This window comes from Hesperophylax consimilis, chromosome 27, assembly GCF_061612785.1.
Source record: "Hesperophylax consimilis isolate HC1 chromosome 27, BYU_Hcon_1.0, whole genome shotgun sequence".
NCBI lineage: Eukaryota > Metazoa > Arthropoda > Insecta > Trichoptera > Limnephilidae > Hesperophylax > Hesperophylax consimilis.
This window is the reverse complement of record NC_142862.1, coordinates 17,660,752-17,680,031: the sequence shown is the minus strand read 5'-3', so window position 1 is coordinate 17,680,031 and position 19,280 is coordinate 17,660,752. Positions and strand designations below refer to the sequence as shown.

At 34.6% G+C, this 19,280-nt stretch overlaps 1 protein-coding gene across 3 annotated transcripts; it reads right to left on the bottom strand.

Annotated features, from left to right (window-relative positions):
• Positions 1 to 7,756: 7,756 nt before the first annotated feature.
• LOC149410683 (uncharacterized) lies at positions 7,757 to 18,623 on the bottom strand. 3 transcript variants are annotated; one of them, XM_089647743.1, is made up of 3 exons: positions 18,556 to 18,623; positions 15,297 to 15,628; positions 7,757 to 8,382 (listed from the first exon to the last, which is right to left on the bottom strand). In XM_089647743.1, the coding sequence occupies exons 2-3, from the start codon at positions 15,562 to 15,564 to the stop codon at positions 8,288 to 8,290; spliced, it is 363 nt and encodes a 120-aa protein (XP_089503869.1). In that variant the 5' UTR covers positions 15,565 to 15,628; positions 18,556 to 18,623; the 3' UTR covers positions 7,757 to 8,287. The 3 variants fall into 3 exon arrangements, with proteins under 3 accessions (XP_089503869.1, XP_089503871.1, XP_089503868.1); XM_089647745.1 differs by having other exon boundaries at positions 15,297 to 15,684; positions 18,556 to 18,615; XM_089647742.1 differs by lacking the exons at positions 15,297 to 15,628; positions 18,556 to 18,623 and adding an exon at positions 10,825 to 11,439.
• Positions 18,624 to 19,280: the final 657 nt, after the last annotated feature.

Here is a 19,280-nt window from a genome sequence, read left to right as displayed (position 1 = left end):
TAACGGTTTACAGCCCAGTTCACTGTGAGACTTTTCTGGGCGGCCGGCGGCCTGAAGTGTATCACATGCTATGTGACATGTATAATAATAAAAACTTCTAAGTTATGCAATAAACAACATATTATTATAAAGCACTATACGAATATGTATCTTTAGAAATCCATTTCGTATAATAATAACAACAAATACGTACATATATTTGACAAACCCAAATAAACCTTTGGCCTATACACCTCTCTCATCTAAACCGACCATCTCTCATGTAATAGAAAGAGATGCACCATAGGTGATCCGTTGTACGTACAAGCCACGACACATGTGACGTCAGAATTCTTTCGACCAATCGTGGAGCGTATACAGTCTATTGCTATTGAATGCTTTTTCAAGAACGTTTAACTAATTCTAAGAATAATAATATAGAAATATATTTATATATTTAGAATCGATATTTTTTTATTTACACGAACATATTTTTTATAAGTCAAAATATTTTTCACTCAACTTCCTTATTTAATTTTCTTGCTCCTAAAATCGTCAACAATTTACCAATAGAAATAAAATCAATTGACAAATACGACAGTTTCAGGAAGGCGCTTGGGGATTTCTTGATGAGTAAATGGGATAGTGTCGGTAACCTGCTTCTCGTACTCTAGATAGAGGTGTATATATATTGTTTACATGTGTGAGGAATAAGATACATGTATGTAAGTATATGTATGTTGTGTATGTGTATGTATATGTATATGCATATATACATGTATGTATGTATATATACTTGCCTGTACATGTGTATGTATGTACATATGTGTACTATTTTATATATTTGTCTATATCTATATATATAGAAAACTTTGTGAGTTATTGAAAACATTTTTTTACCAATTTTCAAATTCTTTTTTTTAATAATTCTACCAAAATATGTTTACACTAGACTTAAATTCTAACTAACCATTCCTGCATTGGGCACCATGAAACAGGCAGCTGCCTAGTATGGTGTTCTAATGTATCTTCTCTAAATAAATTTATTAATCATGTAACATGTACTTATAAATAAATAAATGTACATCAAAGAACGGTAAAGGTATATTGTAAACAATGATTTATTTTACTATAAAAATGATTTTAATATAATTTAATTGAAATTTTAAAACAACAGAATAATTTTGCAATTATTGAAGAAGTGAAAAGTTGTGTTGTTGTTTGTTATAGAGTTGAAAAAGTAAAAAGGATTTGGATCTTTGACATAGCAGCAGACGAAGCTGCTGTTTGTTTAAACCATGCAATAAATAATTCTTAATGAGAGATTGTACTTGTGATGTTTAAAACAAGACAGTTATTATCAAAAACGTAATGGAATGACAATGAAAGGTTTTTCTCATTTAGTACCTAACATTTCTCATGGGTTAGTTTGTTTCTTACCTGTTCCTTTTTTGTTGTTCAGGAATTGTGATTTATAAAAAGTATTTATCGCAGAGCTAATATAATTTCAGAAAAACGTTTTTTTTTCGTATTTTGTTTATTTACCTACATCTATTTCCAATCCCTTCATTCAGACACTTTTGTAACCCATGCCCAACAGAATGGTAATGGTAATACACAATGGTTAGCCGATATCCCAAACTCTGGAACACTTGTAACGGAGCTAAATGTGGTTAGAAGGTTTTATGACCTCCTTTTACAAGGTAGCCTTTATTGTGTAATAGATATAAATCCTACTCCATGTTTTCTAATGTCAAATCATTTTTAAAAAGGACTCGTCGTATATTGTTTTACACATTTCTGAAGACCTTGTAGGTATCTATTGTGTTTCGAGATCCTTTGAATTATCTTACTATTTTTAAAGCTCCAAAGAATATTTATATGCCATAATATGATCAAAATAATAAAATTTTGAAAATTTGTGTGGCGCCGTTTAAGTGTAAAATTACCTTTAAGGCGTTTTACAATAATAATGAAAACACAGGCTTAAGTAAGATCTAGTTAACGATTGTTGACCTACTTGATACACTGATTGCATTCATCCGCACTCGGTTGCTGCTCGTCAATCAAATGCAATGAATCGCCCGATAAATGCAACGCCGCCTGATATATTATTTTTTGGACGTCTGAAAAGGTAAGTTTTCTATTATGATTTTACGACGTAAATATTGGAAAAAACTTACTCTTATCATTTGATTCCCAATCAAAAAAATAATAATTTAAAAAATGTCACAAAAAATATTTTAAGAATCACAACTGAATTTTTTCGGTGTGCTAAAAAATGGCTTTAAAAGTTCGAAACCAAGTCTGAAATTAGTGCCCATAAGAATAATGATTTTTCCAGATAGGCAACATTACGAAGATTTATTGACTGATTTGGTTTTGGACTATGTTTCTCATCACGATTCAAAAATCTCAGTCCTTTTGATACCATAGACCCTGAAAAAATGGCTTTTAAAGTTCGCACCCAAGTCTTAAATTAATATGTCCACAGGAATGATGAGTTTTCCACAAATGCAACTCTACGCAGATTTTGTGACTGATTTCGGTTTGAACCATAATTATTATCCCGATTCCAAAATTTCAGTCGGTTTGGTACCATAGAGCCTGAAAAAATGGCTTGAAATTTGAAACCAAGTCTGAAATGAGTATTTTTAGGAATGATGATTTTTCTAAAAATAGAATTAAATGCAATTGGTGAATGATTTCGTTTTGGACCCTGATTCTTATCACGATTTTAAAATTACAGCTCGTTTGGTACAAGAGCCTGAAAAAATGACTTTAAAAGTTCGAACCCAAGTCCGTAATTAGTGTCCATAGGAATGATGATTTTTCTAAAAATACAATTAAAAGCAGATTTTATGAGTGATTTCGTTTTGGACCATTATTTTTATAACGTTTCCAAGATATCTGCCCGTTAAGTACCGAGAGAATGATAAAATGGCTTTTAAAGTTCGAACCCAAGTCTGAAATAAGTGTCCATAGGAATGATGATTTTTCTAAAATTATAACTTTATGCAGATTTAATGACTGATTTCGTTTTGTACCCTTATTTTTATCACGATTCTAAGATTTCAGCCTGTTTGGTAACATAGAGACTGAAAAAATGGCTTTAAAAATTCGAACCCAAGTCTGAAATTAGCGTCCATAGGAATAACGATTTTTCTAAAAATACAACTTTATGATGATTTGGTAACTGATTTCGTTTTGGACCATGATTTTTATAACGATTCCAAGATTTCAGCCCGTATGGTACCATAGACCCTGAAAAAATGGCTTTACAAGTTCGAACCCAAGTCTGAAATTAGTGTCCATAGGAATGATGATTTTTCCAGAAATGCAACCTTATGTAGATTTTGTTACTGATTTCGCTTAAGATCATGATTCTTATTCACGATTCCATAATTTCAGCCCGTCTGGCGCCATAGAGCCTTAAAAGATGGCTATCAAAGTCCGAACCCAAGTCTTGCATTAATGCCCATAAGACAATTTTTCCAGAAATTCAGCTTCATGCAGATTTTGTTACTGATTTCGCTTAAGACCATAATTCTTACCACGATTTCAATATAGAGCCTGAAAAAATTGCTTTTAAATTTCGAACCCAAGTCTCTCATCTCTCAGATCACTAATTTAAGCAGTCTTCAGGTATAGATGTATTACGTAGAAACGGGATAGGTCTACGTCTCAACAATTTAGAAGACTTTTCCCTTCCCGCACCTATGTTTACTCTCTCTTACCTCACACCCCCATACACCTCTATAATTAATTTAATATATTTTTATAAACCCTGATGAAGGTTCGCGTTGTACTGAAACCGGTTGGTTAGAAATATATATAATAAAGTGGTATTCAAACAAAGATATTTTATTAATCAATAGAATACATATTTATTTAAATTATTAACAATATGCTATAACATATAGACATTAATACTATTTTGGCTGGCGAAAGTCTCGCACAATAGTTTTGTTTGGTAAAATAATGTATAAAAATAATTTAGGTAAAACATAAATAATATTATTTAAAAATTAGGATCTGCTTGTGCTGGAGCGAAGAGATGGATGTTAGGATAGGTTAGGTCGGGTAAGGATAGAAAATTTATTTCTATATATTCTACAGTTACCATATTGACAATTAAGGTGCAATCTGTTGTGAAAGAGTAGAAATTTAATAAAATTGAACTTTTTTTACTATGGCAACACCAGTTTTTAAAAATTATTATTTCCTTTGAACCATCTTGGTGTTGCCATTTAAATGATAACCCTATATTTAATACTACAATTTTTAACAGACTGTGGGGGTATTTCACTATCTCTGATTATGTTCTGACTAAGCACTAATCCGCCGATTAGTCATTTTTTCGTTTTCACTATATCTGAATAACGCTAACGCTCGGGTTAAAGTTCGATTTGACTAATCAGTGCTCGAACTTCACGTTAGGCGCTATTCCTCGAATCAAAGATGGCGTCAAAACATTCCGAGTTTGACAGCTGAGAAGTGAGTCGAATTTTGTTGAATGAATTTGAATGCCTCTATGATCCATCCTGAATTATTTGATTGTGTTCAAAATAAGAAACAATGTATTAATTCGACACGAATCTATCTAAAATGACCTGATAATCAACATAACATAACCAAAAAAATGCACACTTTGCGGTGTGCGGACTGTGACGCATGACAGCCGTGGCAGTAGATGGAGTAACTGCAAACATTTTGCGATGTTGCCAGACTATTTCGAGTGTTATCTATCCGGAAGCTCGAAACAATGGTGAAACGGTTGCCGTTGAATAACGAAGTTATTCTGATCTTTAAAGCCAGCCAACGGATAGCTAGTCAGATATTTAGCCCGACATAGTGAAATACTCCCTGTACCCACATAACGATGTTTTGTCGGTTGGACTTATATAGGGTGTGCAATTTTAAAATCACCACTGCACCCGGACAGTATGGTGTGAGCGGTGCACCAGTACTGAAGATTGGTATTATTACTGCTATTGGTGAGGTCAATCTGTAACCGTAAATTCTACACAACAATGTTACGAAATTTTTTCTTCCCAAGGTGCAAGAATTTGAAGCAGGACTTGATTTCAACAAGACGGCGCGACTTGTCATCTGTCGAATGTGTCATTGGCAGTCATTTACAAGATGTTTGACCATGGCCCCCCAGAAGTCCAGACCTGACTATCCCTGACAAATTTTTTTTCTGGCGATATATTAAAAGTTGAGTTTACTGAAATAATCCAACCACAATTTCCCAGTTGCATTCGGGAAGAAACAGCTTCTAAATCACTGCTAGTCCAGGATTAAAGTGTTTACGTCGTGATGGTTCACTTCTGTATGACGTCATTTTTAAAAGATATATTTCCCAGTTGAGTAATTTAAAGCAATTAAATATTTGTTCCACTAACCACCCGCCCACCCGCCCACCCAATTTTCTGGAGCATCCTAATTATACAGGGTTTTCCAATAAGAGGTGTTATTTTGAATAGCCCGCTATTTCGGTAGATGTTACTTTTGAAGCTGTCATTTTTTGACATTTGACAAGTAGAAACTACGCCATTAATAAAAATGGAACGATACACGCTTCAACAACGCATTGAAATTATTAAAATTCACTTGAGTTAATCAAATGAAAATCATCTTGAGTGATGAGGCCCATTTCCACCTCGGTAGCTTCGTCAACAAGCAAAATTGTCGCATCTGGGGCTCGGAAAACCCAAGAGTTATTGTTGAAAAGCCTCTCTATCCTCAACGTGTGACTGTTTGGTGCGGTTTATGGTCCGGCGGAGTCATTGGACCTTACTTTTTCGAAAATGAGGCTGGAGCAACAGTTACGGTGAATGGATTGCGCTATCGAGAGATGATTAATGATTTTTTATGGCCGGAATTGGATGGTATTGATCTGGACAACGTTTACTTTCAACAAGACAGCGCTACGTGCCACACAAGCAATGAAACCATTGATCTTTTACGATTGAATATCAAAATAACACCTCTTATTGGAAAACCCTGTATATTGATAATTTTAAAAAATGCTTGCTTTTGCTTGATTTTACAAAAGGTCTTAATTAATGTATGAAAAGGTAACGATTACGATAAACACAATGCCAAAATCTGTTAATTTACAAAAACCAATTATACAGGGTGTCCGGAAACTCGTAGTACAAGCGGGAAACTGGTGAATCTACATCACATTTGGAGTCGATTTTGTAGTATATATTTTTTTTATTTGAGCTTTCGTTATCGAGTAAATCGAGTTTGAAGTTGATTTTTTTTTTTTTTTTTTTTAATCAAATTCTTATAAATTATTACTGAAGATCAAAGTGCCCACCTAATTAAAACTATTTGAAAGTAAAACAAATGAAGAAACTCGGATTTGAAGCATTATTTTGAAATCATCCTGCATTTAACCCGGTGTAATCATAAAATATTTCTGCTCTGCAGGGTTAAAACATCTGTTATTCAACCCTAAACACCAGAAAAAACTTTAACCCTAAAATAGCCGAAAAATATATTTTTTTGATTTTTTTTTTTTTTTGAAAATGCTCAAATCAAAAAACTTTATGTTTTTTTGGGTTCCCCATGTGGTGTAGATTCTCCAGTTTCCCGCTTGTACTACGAGTTTCCGGACACCGTGTATAGGAATCAATCAAAGGGGAGATTATTTTATTTGACAGCAAAAAAAATTATATCTCAAAATAATATTATTTATTTATTTATGCGTATGTGTGCGTAAAGTTTGATTTATTAGAGACTTTATTGTAAGTAAAAAGATGGAGAATGATTTGGGGTTTTTATTTTCCAGATTTCATAGTACATTAATATCAATTTGTTTGCGCATCACCCTGAAGAAGTAGAGTCTAGTGTAAATTAAAATATACAGGGGTATTTCAAAAATCTGTAAACTGTCGAGTAACTGCTCATCAAGTAACTTTAATCATAGGATTACAATGTACAGTCATCTACTTGCAGTAGCAAGCTACTTGGGTAGCATTACTCAGCGGTGGTGAAATAGATAATATACGCTACTGGACGATTAGTACTAATCGACAGTTTAATCAGAAAATGTGAAGTAATAACCCTAAATCGAAATGATTCAGAAAGAAAAACAATAAGATTTGGAATGTACATTATGTTTAGTAAAAAAAAAAAAATTTTTTTTTTTGAGGTTACGTAATGACAGTTATAAAAAGACAATTTCTCGAATGATAATGTTTAAAATAATTAAAAACTGATCTCTTTTGAGGTCAGAAAGTCATCATTTGGGATCATGACCTTTTCAAAGAGAGATGTTATCAAATATTATGCATTTTAACAAACAACATCGATATATATACAGGTATTATTTGTCACGAGATAGACAAATTAAAATTAGACACTTTTCACAACAAAATACAGAAGTCATCATCCTAAAACATTTATAATAAGATAACGTTTGGTTAAAATCAGTCGGAAGAATCGAGTCTTAGAAGAAAATTATATTTGACTTAGTATGTACCTATTTCACCACCCCTGGTTAAACTTTCGAGTAACTATTCTTTAAATAACTTTAATCATAAGATTAACATGGCGGTAAAAACAGAAATTTTAATAGATAGATAGCATTACTCAGCGGTGACGAAACAGACAACATACGCTACTCAATGAGTAGTGCTTATCGGCAATTTACTAAAGATACTCCCTTATAGTAAAGTTATCTTTTCACCGACAAGATTTTTAAAGCACAGAGAGCTCCATGATGATATTAAATATTGAAATAATATTAATCATAATCAAATCTTTATGATTAACACGATAATACGATTACAGTGCGATTACGGCATCCTCAATTGGGGTTACGCTGCAAGGATGAAGAAAGTGTGAAGGAGATGGGAAAGAAAAAATTTAGGTAAATGCCTTTTAAAGCAACGTTTCGATTCTAATTGGCGGCCTTTCACCAGGGTGATACTGCTTTAATTTTCTGCCACTAATTTATTAGTTTACCTATCAATGTGTCCGGACATTTTTATTTTCTGTGCGTTTTTAAAATATTTGATTTGTATTAATATTGTTTCAATATTTTAAATATATGTTTTTCTCCCTAAATTAACAATATACTTCATATACTATATAATATCTTTACAGATTTTTAAATCTGTTGCACAAAATTTGCTTTATTTGAAAATGTTTTTCCTTCTTAATTTCTCTTTCACTTTCCACCGTGCTTTATCTTGTCATTCTTCATCCTTCACGTTGGTCCTTTTTTCTCTCCCCCCTCTTGTAACTGCACCATCCTCACTCTTCTTCTCTTTCTCACAATGTTGTCCCTCTACTTCTTCTTCTTCAGCTGTTTCAATCTCCTCTTTTCTTCTCTCTTCACCTCCTTGTCCCTCAGGGATTTGTACAGCTTGTAGCCAAAGAATACTGAAAATTGAGAAAAACAAAAATGTTTGAGAAAATGCCAAATAAAAAAATACACACGCACAGCATAAAAATGTCTTTTGTGTAAGAAATGACATATAAAGCACAGTAATGAGAAAATCACATTATGGGTTGGATCGCACCATAAATATTTGAAACAACGGAGATGTACTATGAACCATTATCATTATGAAACCTCACACAAATGTGTTGATTTAGTAAGCCCTTTTTAGTTATAAATTGAAGCATTCAAGGCAATGAGGAATACATATGGTAGTTAGTTCCAGAATTTCTTCACCGGAAAAAATTCCGGCCTCTAGTTATACGTAGTGGAATCTGAAAGTTTAATCAATGCAAGAAATTCTGGACTATTAAATGCATCATTTAGAATTTTATATAAAAATAACAATTCAGTAAAAAAAATTCTGCTCAATTTAAGCATATTCAAATCATTTAAAAGACTTTTATAGTCCAACAAAATCGCTGGAATACCTGTTTTAAAACATAGAAAAACGTTAGAATTAGAGTTAGAAACGTTAGACGGGAGAAATGTACTCGAGCTGTCTCCTAACAAAGGTAAAATATAACAGTGTGACAGTAACAGAAACATAAAATATAACAGTGTGACAGTAACAGAAACATAAAATATAACAGTGTGACAGTAACAGAAACATAAAATATAACAGTGTGACAGTAACAGAAACATAAAATATAACAGTGTGACAGTAACAGAAACATAAAATATAACAGTGTGACAGTAACAGAAACATAAAATATAACAGTGTGACAGTAACAGAAACATAAAATATAACAGTGTGACAGTAACAGAAACATAAAATATAACAGTGTGACAGTAACAGAAACATAAAATATAACAGTGTTGCCAATATCGTCCACCAGAACATCTGCAGATTGCATCCATGCCTGTTCTACCAAACATGCCACTAACCACAGACATATGAATATATAGATTAGAAATTAAAGATGAGGGGTAAAATCAACTGTTGAAGAACGAAGGGGGTAAAGCTGACTGTGATTCGTCAATAAATCAATCTGACAGTATATAGGCATCTCGCATTATAATATCACCAATTAGTTCTTAAAAGTAAAATCTGCTTTTGAATGAACAGACATTTTTACATGGGAGCGCAAATTACTCGCCACGTTATGAACAAATTTGCGAAGTCCAAATTCGGCAAAATAAATTTCTTCTATTTTCAGAGTCGAATATTTCGTTTACGTATTTAGTTAAGACACTTTTATAAATGTTCATAATTTACTTCCCAGCAACCAACCAGTTTTGTGTTTCGCGTCCAGACGTATCTCGATGTGATAGTATATATGTTTCTACAACTGATCCATATTATACGATATGATTATGCTTAAAATAAAGTAAAATAATGCTTATATATGGAATTTAATACGACAATTGGGTTTATTCTCTTTTTCACATCTATTTTTACAAGTTTTCATACCACAAGCCACCATTTTGCCGTGTTATTTTGTAAAATGAACCGATGATGCCTCGACCATAGTTCGCACAAGAATGATGACGTCACGTTTTCTAAATTCACTTGAGGCCATACGCGAGCCCAGCCGGCTCCAATGGAACCGGTATGGGGAGTGGGGAATAATATGCTTCTAATCACTTAGGGCAGGTCTACTAATATTCATATGTCTATGCCACAAACACACCAAACGCATTGCATAACTGATTTGATAGTCGATGCAGATTGGTCTTTGTTTGAATTATCTGTTTAAAATACATTTCCCACAGTTTTATTTACACTGATAACATTTTTTTTGCACAACTCCAGACTTTATTATAAAAAAATCATCACTACCCAAAACTAGTTTAGTACACAAAAATAGACAACAATACACTTCATTGTTTTTACACAGGGATATGCTCCACAAATACCATGTAAAAAAATACAGTACTACAGAATGGAAATTAGAATGGAGAACACAGGAAAATAAAAGATAGGTTCTATTCAAAGATATTGGAAGAACGAGATATGCTATGTTGGCCGCCGGACCGTAGGCGGAGTACTACCTAATTAGAGTACTTTGAATACTATCGGGACGTGTACGCACAGAAATCTGTTCTATGTATTAGTGCGGATACCTTAGCGTAAGCGAAAGTGTGCAGTAGTATTGTTGAACAAAACCGGCGACACTGGGCAAAACAATTTCACACAGTATGAACTGCTCATAGCACATCTCGTTCTTATAATATCTTTGGTTCTATTGTATGAAAATCAGTCCCGTATGTCAAACAATAAAACACATTGTGATTTATTTCTTCAATATTATTGGAGTCTGTATGAGGTGGGAATAATATAGGATTCTAATAGCTTATTCTTATTCTTGTTCAAAATCGTGTACAGGCAGTGTAAAAACAGAATTGAAAACACTCCAAATCTTGATATGTATATAAATTACCAAATATTGCCAGCACAACCAGAGTACAAATCCCGATGGTAAGATAACTGTATGGCTGAAGAACTCCCTCCTTTTCCTCCTGTAGCTTTTCTTGCACCTGATCCATGAGTCCTCCAGCCAACTTCTTGATCTGTTCCATCCTGCTTCCGAGCTGACTACGGGCCTTCTGCTCAAACTCTTTTTTCTCCTCGGGCGTCAGCAGATCGTACTTGGCCGATATGGACTTAAGCTTGTCCGACAGGTCGAACAGTTTGTTTTCGCCGCCGAGCTGCTGGACCAAACCTTCGAGGGTCTTCATGCTCGCTGCGGGATCTCCGTTCTCCTTTTCGATCTGCATCTGATTGGATATCACCTTCAGTCTTTGCGCCTCTTCTCCCATCTTGCTGACCACGTTGACCAATGTGTCGACGGTTAGTTTGGCGTCGTCCTCCATAGTGACAATGTCACAGAAAACAGGTTTAACTTAACGGTTGTTTATGCAGTAAAATCTACTCACTAATCGTACTATACCCTATACTATTATCACTAAACTTTCTACAAAGAATTTTTAAGCCGATTCTTCAATACGTATTGATTTTTTTGTTATCTAACAAGACAAATGCCAACACCGACTCGTTGTCGTCTATTGCCACGTTGTAAAGATACAAACGGCAATAATTATTATTATATGTATTATAAATTAAATATTGACTTAAAAAGAGATATAAATTTAGTAATGATAGATTACTTTATAAAGACAGGTGAACGAGATAACGGAGTGTGTACTTTCCCAAACAGTTTAATTGTATTGCCCCTATCTGTGCACATACAATTGGTTAATGGATACATGTCAGTTAACGGATTTATTGATAGGTACCTGCAGCTCAACAAACTACTTCTACTGAAACTGAATCCAACTGCTTGGAATTAATGGGACTTACTCAATTTGTGGGATGTTGTGATGCTGATGGGAGTGGGAATCAGGTGTGGCTCGTCTTAACGTTCACTCGTGCACCGAATCGTCAACAAAATTATTTTATTTAAATATTTTAAATCTCATCACAATCTTAGACAGTATTTTTAATGTATTAAAATAGATAGATATTAATTTTGAATAGTGGCCTCAAAGAGAGAGCAAGAGCTGTACCGGCAGAACCAAAGTAGGTTCCGATCCGGGCGATGGAGTGAAACGCACGGCTGGATTTGAAGAGTGGCCTCCTGAGCAAGAGCTATACTGGCAGAACCGAGGTAGGTTCCAATCCGAGCGATGGAGTGAAACGCACGGCTGGATTGTGTCATTTTGTATGATAACATGGCAAACATAGACAAACGATAAACAAACGCGGCAACCTTACAACGCCGTGGGATAATACGAACAGCGTCGGAATTATTCGAACCATTCCGGAGAAAGAACTCAAATTAACATAGAGTTTGAACGAGATAATAATATTTTGCTTGCAAAATGCAACCATCATCAGGTCAGCTAATATCTCTTGCGTTATTATCATGCACGTATTATATTTAGGGAACCTATTTTTTCATTGTAGCTATTTTTTTTAACAGTGGTGATCTTTTGGGTGCGTTTCTCATTTGCAAACTTCAAACACTTGCGCATCGCAAAGTACAACATTTATCGTTTGTTTTAGGCTTTTGATATTATGTAGTTGAATATCCTTGACCTTTGTAAAAACGATTTATTGTAAGTAGCTTCGACACAATATTATGTTTTTGATTTGGTGCTCAGTGAACCATCAAACATTTCAAGCAGCGAACGCGCCTGGTGGGAGAAGGAAGGTGGGAAAAGTACCTGGCTGTTCAAATCTGGTCATCAAACACAGCTAAAGCCTTTTCAAGCAACATTTCTATTCTGAATTGTTGGGAAAGTGTAATATCTACAGAGAATAACTCAAGAGAGGAATAGTGAAATAAAATTTCATTTTTGTAGCAAAGCTTTGTGATGTTTCACCAAAAAAAAAATAAAAGCCGTTTCCAAAGTGTGATCACGAATTTCTCTTTTTTAACCTTCCAGCGGGCGCGTAGAGAAATTTTCCTTGAGCGGGCGCTTGTCGTAAATTTTACGTCATCGAGTTTTCTCCATGTAAGTGGTGTTTACTTTATATAAATGTTAGGGAATTTCTTTAAGGTTATGAAAAATGATAATAGGCAGTACTTAAAAAAAAAAATTTGACTTTCTTTAAAAAAACGAAGCAACACTCTTAACATGTTAGAATTTCAAAACAAAATATTTTATCAACCTGTTTAGTCAGAATCAATATTCTCATCCTTACAATTATTACAAACCACCTCAACTGAAGAATGGTTCTTGCATGTAAAGGACTGGCAACGGCAACACTTCATTGATGCTGAGGATCTTTTCTTATCCAGTGCACATAACCGACAAACACCGCGTTTTGGAAGGCTTCTATTTTCTTCTTCTGTTATCGGTTCAACTTCCCGACCGTAATTCACTTGGAGAAAAGCACTTCTATCTTGCGGTAAATGTTTGACATTTGATTTGATTTGACTATAGCATAGCTCAAAGCTCGATGCTTACCACTAAGTGGTAAGAGTGGGGGAAGCGATAAGGCGCGTCTGCTGGAAGGTTAAATTAACTTTGTACAATAGCTGAATGGAGTGAATTTATTTTGAACTAGCTGTTCCCCGACACACGTTGCTGTGGATTTGTCTGTCTGTGCAAATAGAGAAACAATAGCACTTGTTGCTTTTATGTCCAACAGATGGCATTGTTTAAAAAATAAAAAAAAACATGTTTTTACCTATCACAGGTGACATCCATAGGTATATAAAAACACATGCATATTCGAATGCAACGTTGTGTCAAAATTTCAAAGCGTTCGGCGAAGAACTTTCAGAGATTTAAGATTTCGAACAAACGAACATTTTTATTTATATAGAAGATAGATAATACAAAAAATATATTGAGAAACGCTGCTTCGAGATTATCTTCCTTCATAATATATTATTATAAGATAAAGAAATAATTTGATAAAAGACGAGTTCACAATTTGGTTTGTATTATGAATAACTAAAAAAAACATTTTAAGAGTTGTGATAACGGCTACTAACACCAGAGGACTTAATAAGTTATCAGAGAGTCTTATCAAAAGAAATTATATAGAAACTGCATAATCTTTAAAACCACACTTATATTTGAAACGGTCAACTTAACATTATGTAACCTTGCACATTATTCACGTGCCACACTATATAATAGCAGATTCTTGTGAAAAGAAAATCTAAGCTATAAAGTGTAAAAAATAAAACACAAATACACATGTTGCAGATTTCGGGTATGCGTTTGTCGTGTTCCCCAGGTGTGCACTGGTGCTGAATGACGCCAGTTATTCAGAGCATCTTCCATTGAAATACCGTCGAAAAAAGACAGATTGATGTCCTCAAGGTCAGACTACTATCCTTGTTCTACTGGTATTTCAATGGAAGATGCTGCGAGGAACTAGCGTCACTGATCCCTTTGGCATCGTTGCATAGTCGGGAAACACACCACGTACTTATCTGCGAGCTGTAGCTGTAACCTTAACCGTAACATGTTACCGTAACCAAAAATCATGATTGTAGCTGTAACCTTAACCGTAACATGTTACCGTAACCAAAAATCATGATTCGTTAGTGTCGCCGTTCCGTAAACTTCTTACACCTTACTGTGTCTGCAACGGCAATGGTTACAGCACGCAGATGAGTATGCAGCTTAATACGCACCCAACATTTGGAGTTAATATATTAAAAAAATTATGTTGGCACTTTTGGTCTCAACAGAACAGTGACAAAACAGAAAATGATAAAATAATAGGTTAATATTGATTGGGTTAGGTTACGTTATGTTCGTTAAAGATAGATTGATTGGGTTAATTTAGGTTAGGTTAGGTTAAGTGTGCATTTTTTTTTTGTTTATTGTTTTGTCATGGAACCCTTTTGGATGACTTAGAATAAATGAGATCCCTGAGGCGTATGTGTAGTGAAGCCTGAGTGAGAAATCTAGAGAAAGAATGCAAGGATGATAAGCGTAATAATTAAGATTAAAAAAGGGACGCATAGATGGTTTAGGTATCTAGAATGAATGAACGAAGAAAGGAGTGTAAGGAGAGTATACAACGCGAATGGGAGCGGTAGAAGAAGTAGGGAATGTCCTTGTAAGACATGGCATGATCAAGTGAACCAAATACTTGGGTCGGGCCATGTCAAGAGTCAGAATAACAGAAAGGTGTGTATGGGACGATAAATAAATGTAAATGAAGCGAGGAATGTGTTGTTTAGTGGTCCGTCCTCTCTGCCAACCCCTACAGTGAAAAAGGCGTGATGTTTAGTTAGTTAAACCACCACAACACGGGCATGTGCCTAGCATGGCAGTCGAATAATTCTGAATGACTGTAATGAACGATGGACTGAATAAAGAAAAATTTTAAAAAGTTAAGATTTGAAATGTGTGAATGAAAGAACGCAAAAATAGTAATAACCAAAGATCAAAGCGATCAGCAGCAGGAATGAGGCCAGGATCAGAAACTGCGAGCTGAAGATGGAAACGGCGGGGGCCAAGAAGGGGTCATCTTCCATCAAGGCAGCCCTCAGCTCTTCCTTCTCCTGGTCCCCGAGCCCCATCGAGTCCAGCATCTCGAGGAGTTGGTCTCGGGTGGGCATCTTCGAGGGATCGAAATCCGGCATGTCCATTGGCATCTCCGATGAATCCTCAATCACCTTTGCGATAGTATCGGCTTCTTCAGACATTTTGGAACTTTTTCGTTTGTTTCACTTTGTTTTATGTTAAAATGTTTTTTTTTCGCTAAACACGCTATTTTAGATTTAAAAAAAGTTAAGATCATAAATTTTCATGTGTTTTCTCTCCGGCTATCGGAAAATTGTCACAGGCTATCAAGAATTTGGTAACAGTGTATTCCTACAGCCCCTTCTTTAACCTGACTCAGAAAGTTGCCCATCCGGGTGGCAATATAGTTCACCTGTCTGTACACCGTACAGACAAGGGCGCTCTTGGAAGGTCTCATAAAAGTGTTCCCCAACGAGCAATTTTTTTTGATAAAATAAGAAATCCAAAAAAAATTATTTTAAAGTTAAGCAGTAAAAACTCAACATTTTCAATAATGTGCTGCGGAGCTATGGAATATCAATTTATCTTTGCCATATTGTTGCCTTCATATTTTTTTTATCTACTGATGTTACATTATAAATTATCAAAATATGATCTAATGGTAGCTATAGCACAATTTTTTTTTTTTTATATTGTTACTCCTTTTACACAAAGGCACTGAATAACTTGATACCTTGTTGTAAAATCTAGATAACTTGTTACAACTTTCCGGCTACCAGGGTACAAGAGTGCCATAGTTTAACCAAACATTTAATATGGGATCAGAAAGGCTTTAGATTCACATCCTCGACAGAGATAATCCAATGAAGATTATATTACTTTATCTTCAACGTAAAGACATGATGTCGAAATACGAATGTACATTACAGATAAGAGAACAAAAAACGTGTAAGCTACGCCAGGCACAAATAACAGAAAGAAAGGAGATGGGCCGCGAACCATGAGCCATTATTAGTATGAAACCGCATGCACAAAAAGGTTGCCGCTAACATTGTTCAACCCTATTGCCAATCGCGTCTTTGCACAGTTTTTTCTTCTTCTTTTGTATGTTGGGAGGGTCAAGGGGGACGTCTAGGTCTGAGAGCCAGTCTAGACCTAGTGACCTCATCAATCCAGCCGGAGAATGAATGGAGCGGGCATTCGTTGACAACATGTCGGTGATCTGCACCGCATACATTCACACATCACCGACTCTTTGAGGCCACACCTATGCATCATGTGGGTACAGCAGCTATGGGGGCACCTTATCCTATTGATGGCGGACCAGAATTAACAAAGCAGTGAGAATCCAGGCTGTCTCTCAGTGGGGTCATGTGCGAGATGAGTTTTCACACACAAAATACGCAGCTTTGATTGCATAGTCGCTTTGATAGTCGGCACACTTCCATGCCACTTCTCCCTTTGTTTCTATTATCAATGACGTGCAGAAGACTTATATTCCAAAGTAGAGTCTCCAAAACGATAAGCAGTAGGAATAGAGCGCCAAAAATCACAGTTCAGCCATTATTATGTCAATTGCATTTTCCTCGTCTATCGTGAAGTACCCATTCATTAATTATTCTATTTTCATTTTCTATTGACTATCATTAAAAAACACAATCAAATGCTCCAAGGTGGAGCATTTAGGATCCTCAGTTACGGAACTAGAAGTCTCCGATTCAATACATGGCGAGTGCAACTAATTTTATTAAAATTATTTCTTATTTCACATAAAATTTAAATAATCCAAGATGTATTATATTTGTGGCTTTCCATAGCGATAGATAGCGATAGCGATAGTCTCAGTATAGCCTTGGTCAAAGACCACTATTCAGAATCGAAACATATGGCATCTCCAACTAGGGTATTTTGCAAGTTCGAAGAAAGTAAGGAGAGGAATGAACTGGATAAGAGGGGGGTTTAGAATTCTATCTAACTAGTCAGATTTAGTCATTAAACATAGCTTGATGGAAAACACCAACAGATGCAGGAAATGTGAAGAGGATGAAGAGACTCCAATTCACCTTTGGTGCCATTGTCCCGCACTGTTGGGAACAAGGCTCAGATACCTGGGAAGACACACTGTACAACCAGAAGACATAGCCACATATCCAATGACAACCCTGACGAACTTCATTAAAAGGACCGGATTACTGTTAAAGGATTGAGGTAAAATGGGAGAAAGCACAATGGGCCTATGGCATAAGTGCTCAGGGGAACTACGTGTAAACCGTCTCCGCTCTACAATTTTTTTTTTTTAAAACATAGCTTAAGCCATTTCAAGCAACCTTTCGATACTGAATAGTGGTCTTTCACCAGGGCGCTACTTATCACTATAAGGGGGTATTTCATTATGTCAGGCTAAATATCTGACTAGCTATCCGTTGGCTGGCTTTAAAGATCAGAATAACTTCGTTATTCAACGGCGACCGTTTCACCATTGTTTCCGAGCTTCCGGATAGATAACACTCGAAATAGTCTGGCAACATCGCAAAATGTTTGCAGTTACTCCATCTACTGCCACGGCTGTCATGCGTCACAGTCCGCACACTGCAAAGTGTGCATTTGTTTGGTTATGTTATGTTGATTATCAGGTCATTTTAGATAGATTCGTGTCGAATTAATACATTGTTTCTTATTTTGAACACAATCAAATAATTCAGGATGGATCATACAAGCATTCAAATTCATTCAACAAAATTCGACTCACTTCTCCGCTGTCAAACTCGGAATGTTTTGACGCCATATTACTTTGATTCGAGGAATAGCGCCTAACGTGAGGTTCGAGCACTGATTAGTCAAATCGAACTTTAACCCGAGCGTTAGCGTTATTCAGATATAGTGAAAACGAAAAAATGACTAATCCGCGGATTAGTGCTTAGTCAGAACATAATCAGAGATAGTGAAATACCCCCTAACACTATTGTAAATATATAAATAATAAGAAAAAAAATTTCACTATGGCTGAATCCCTTTGAAAACACAGCCTAAGGATTTGAATATTATTATGTATTTATTTCATCACAATTTTTTATGTAAAAATGACATTTACGAACTTTAATTATTATTGATTATATTTTTTTAAATGTGAAGGTGAATATTATTTTTATTTCATTCATGAATTAACAATTTACCGATTAATTAAATATTTATGCAGTCACTATTTCACTAAATAAATTACAGTGTGTCTAGTGAAGCCAAGACTTCAACTAAAAAGGTATGAAGTACTCAATACAAAGTTTATCAATGTGGGCGATAACACTTTCAGAACCTGAACAAAGAAAAATAAATAAATGAACTCTGTATTTTGAAAACCAAATTACTTGTTACATATAACTTATATATTATCATATTAATAAATAGTATACAAGTAAAAGTATTTTTGACAAATTAAATTAAAATTTAACAAGTTAAAATTTAACAAATTAAAATTTAACAACTAAAAATTTAATTAATTAAAATTTAACATATAAAATTTAAAAAATTAAAATTTAACAAATTAAAATTTAACAAATTAAAATTTAGCAAAATAAAAAATTTTACAAATTAAAATGTAACAAATTAAAATTTAACAATTAAAATTTAACAAATTAAAAATTAGCAAAATAAAAAATTTAACAAATTAAAATGTAACAAATTAAAATTTAACAAATTAAAATTTAACAAATGAAAAAGAAATGGGCGGTCCGTTTGATGGATTCTCCTATCTTAAAACTAGAAAGACCGTAGCCGTCATTTTGACGGCTGCCCGATGTAATGTGACGATATTTTGCTTAAAGTTTATTGAATTTTTTTTTTTACTTTCCGCGATTCTTGATTTAACGACTATGGTGAAAAAAGAACCTGCATGTAACGAAAT

Bases quoted from the DNA above. Each gene is read 5' to 3' on its own strand.
- LOC149410683 (XM_089647742.1), bottom strand. From the start codon at position 11,257: ATGGAGGACGACGCCAAACTAACCGTCGACACATTGGTCAACGTGGTC. The intron at 8,383-10,824 runs GTAATTTATATA...CTCAATTTTCAG, and splicing joins GGTTGTGCTGGCAATATTTG to TATTCTTTGGCTACAAGCTG.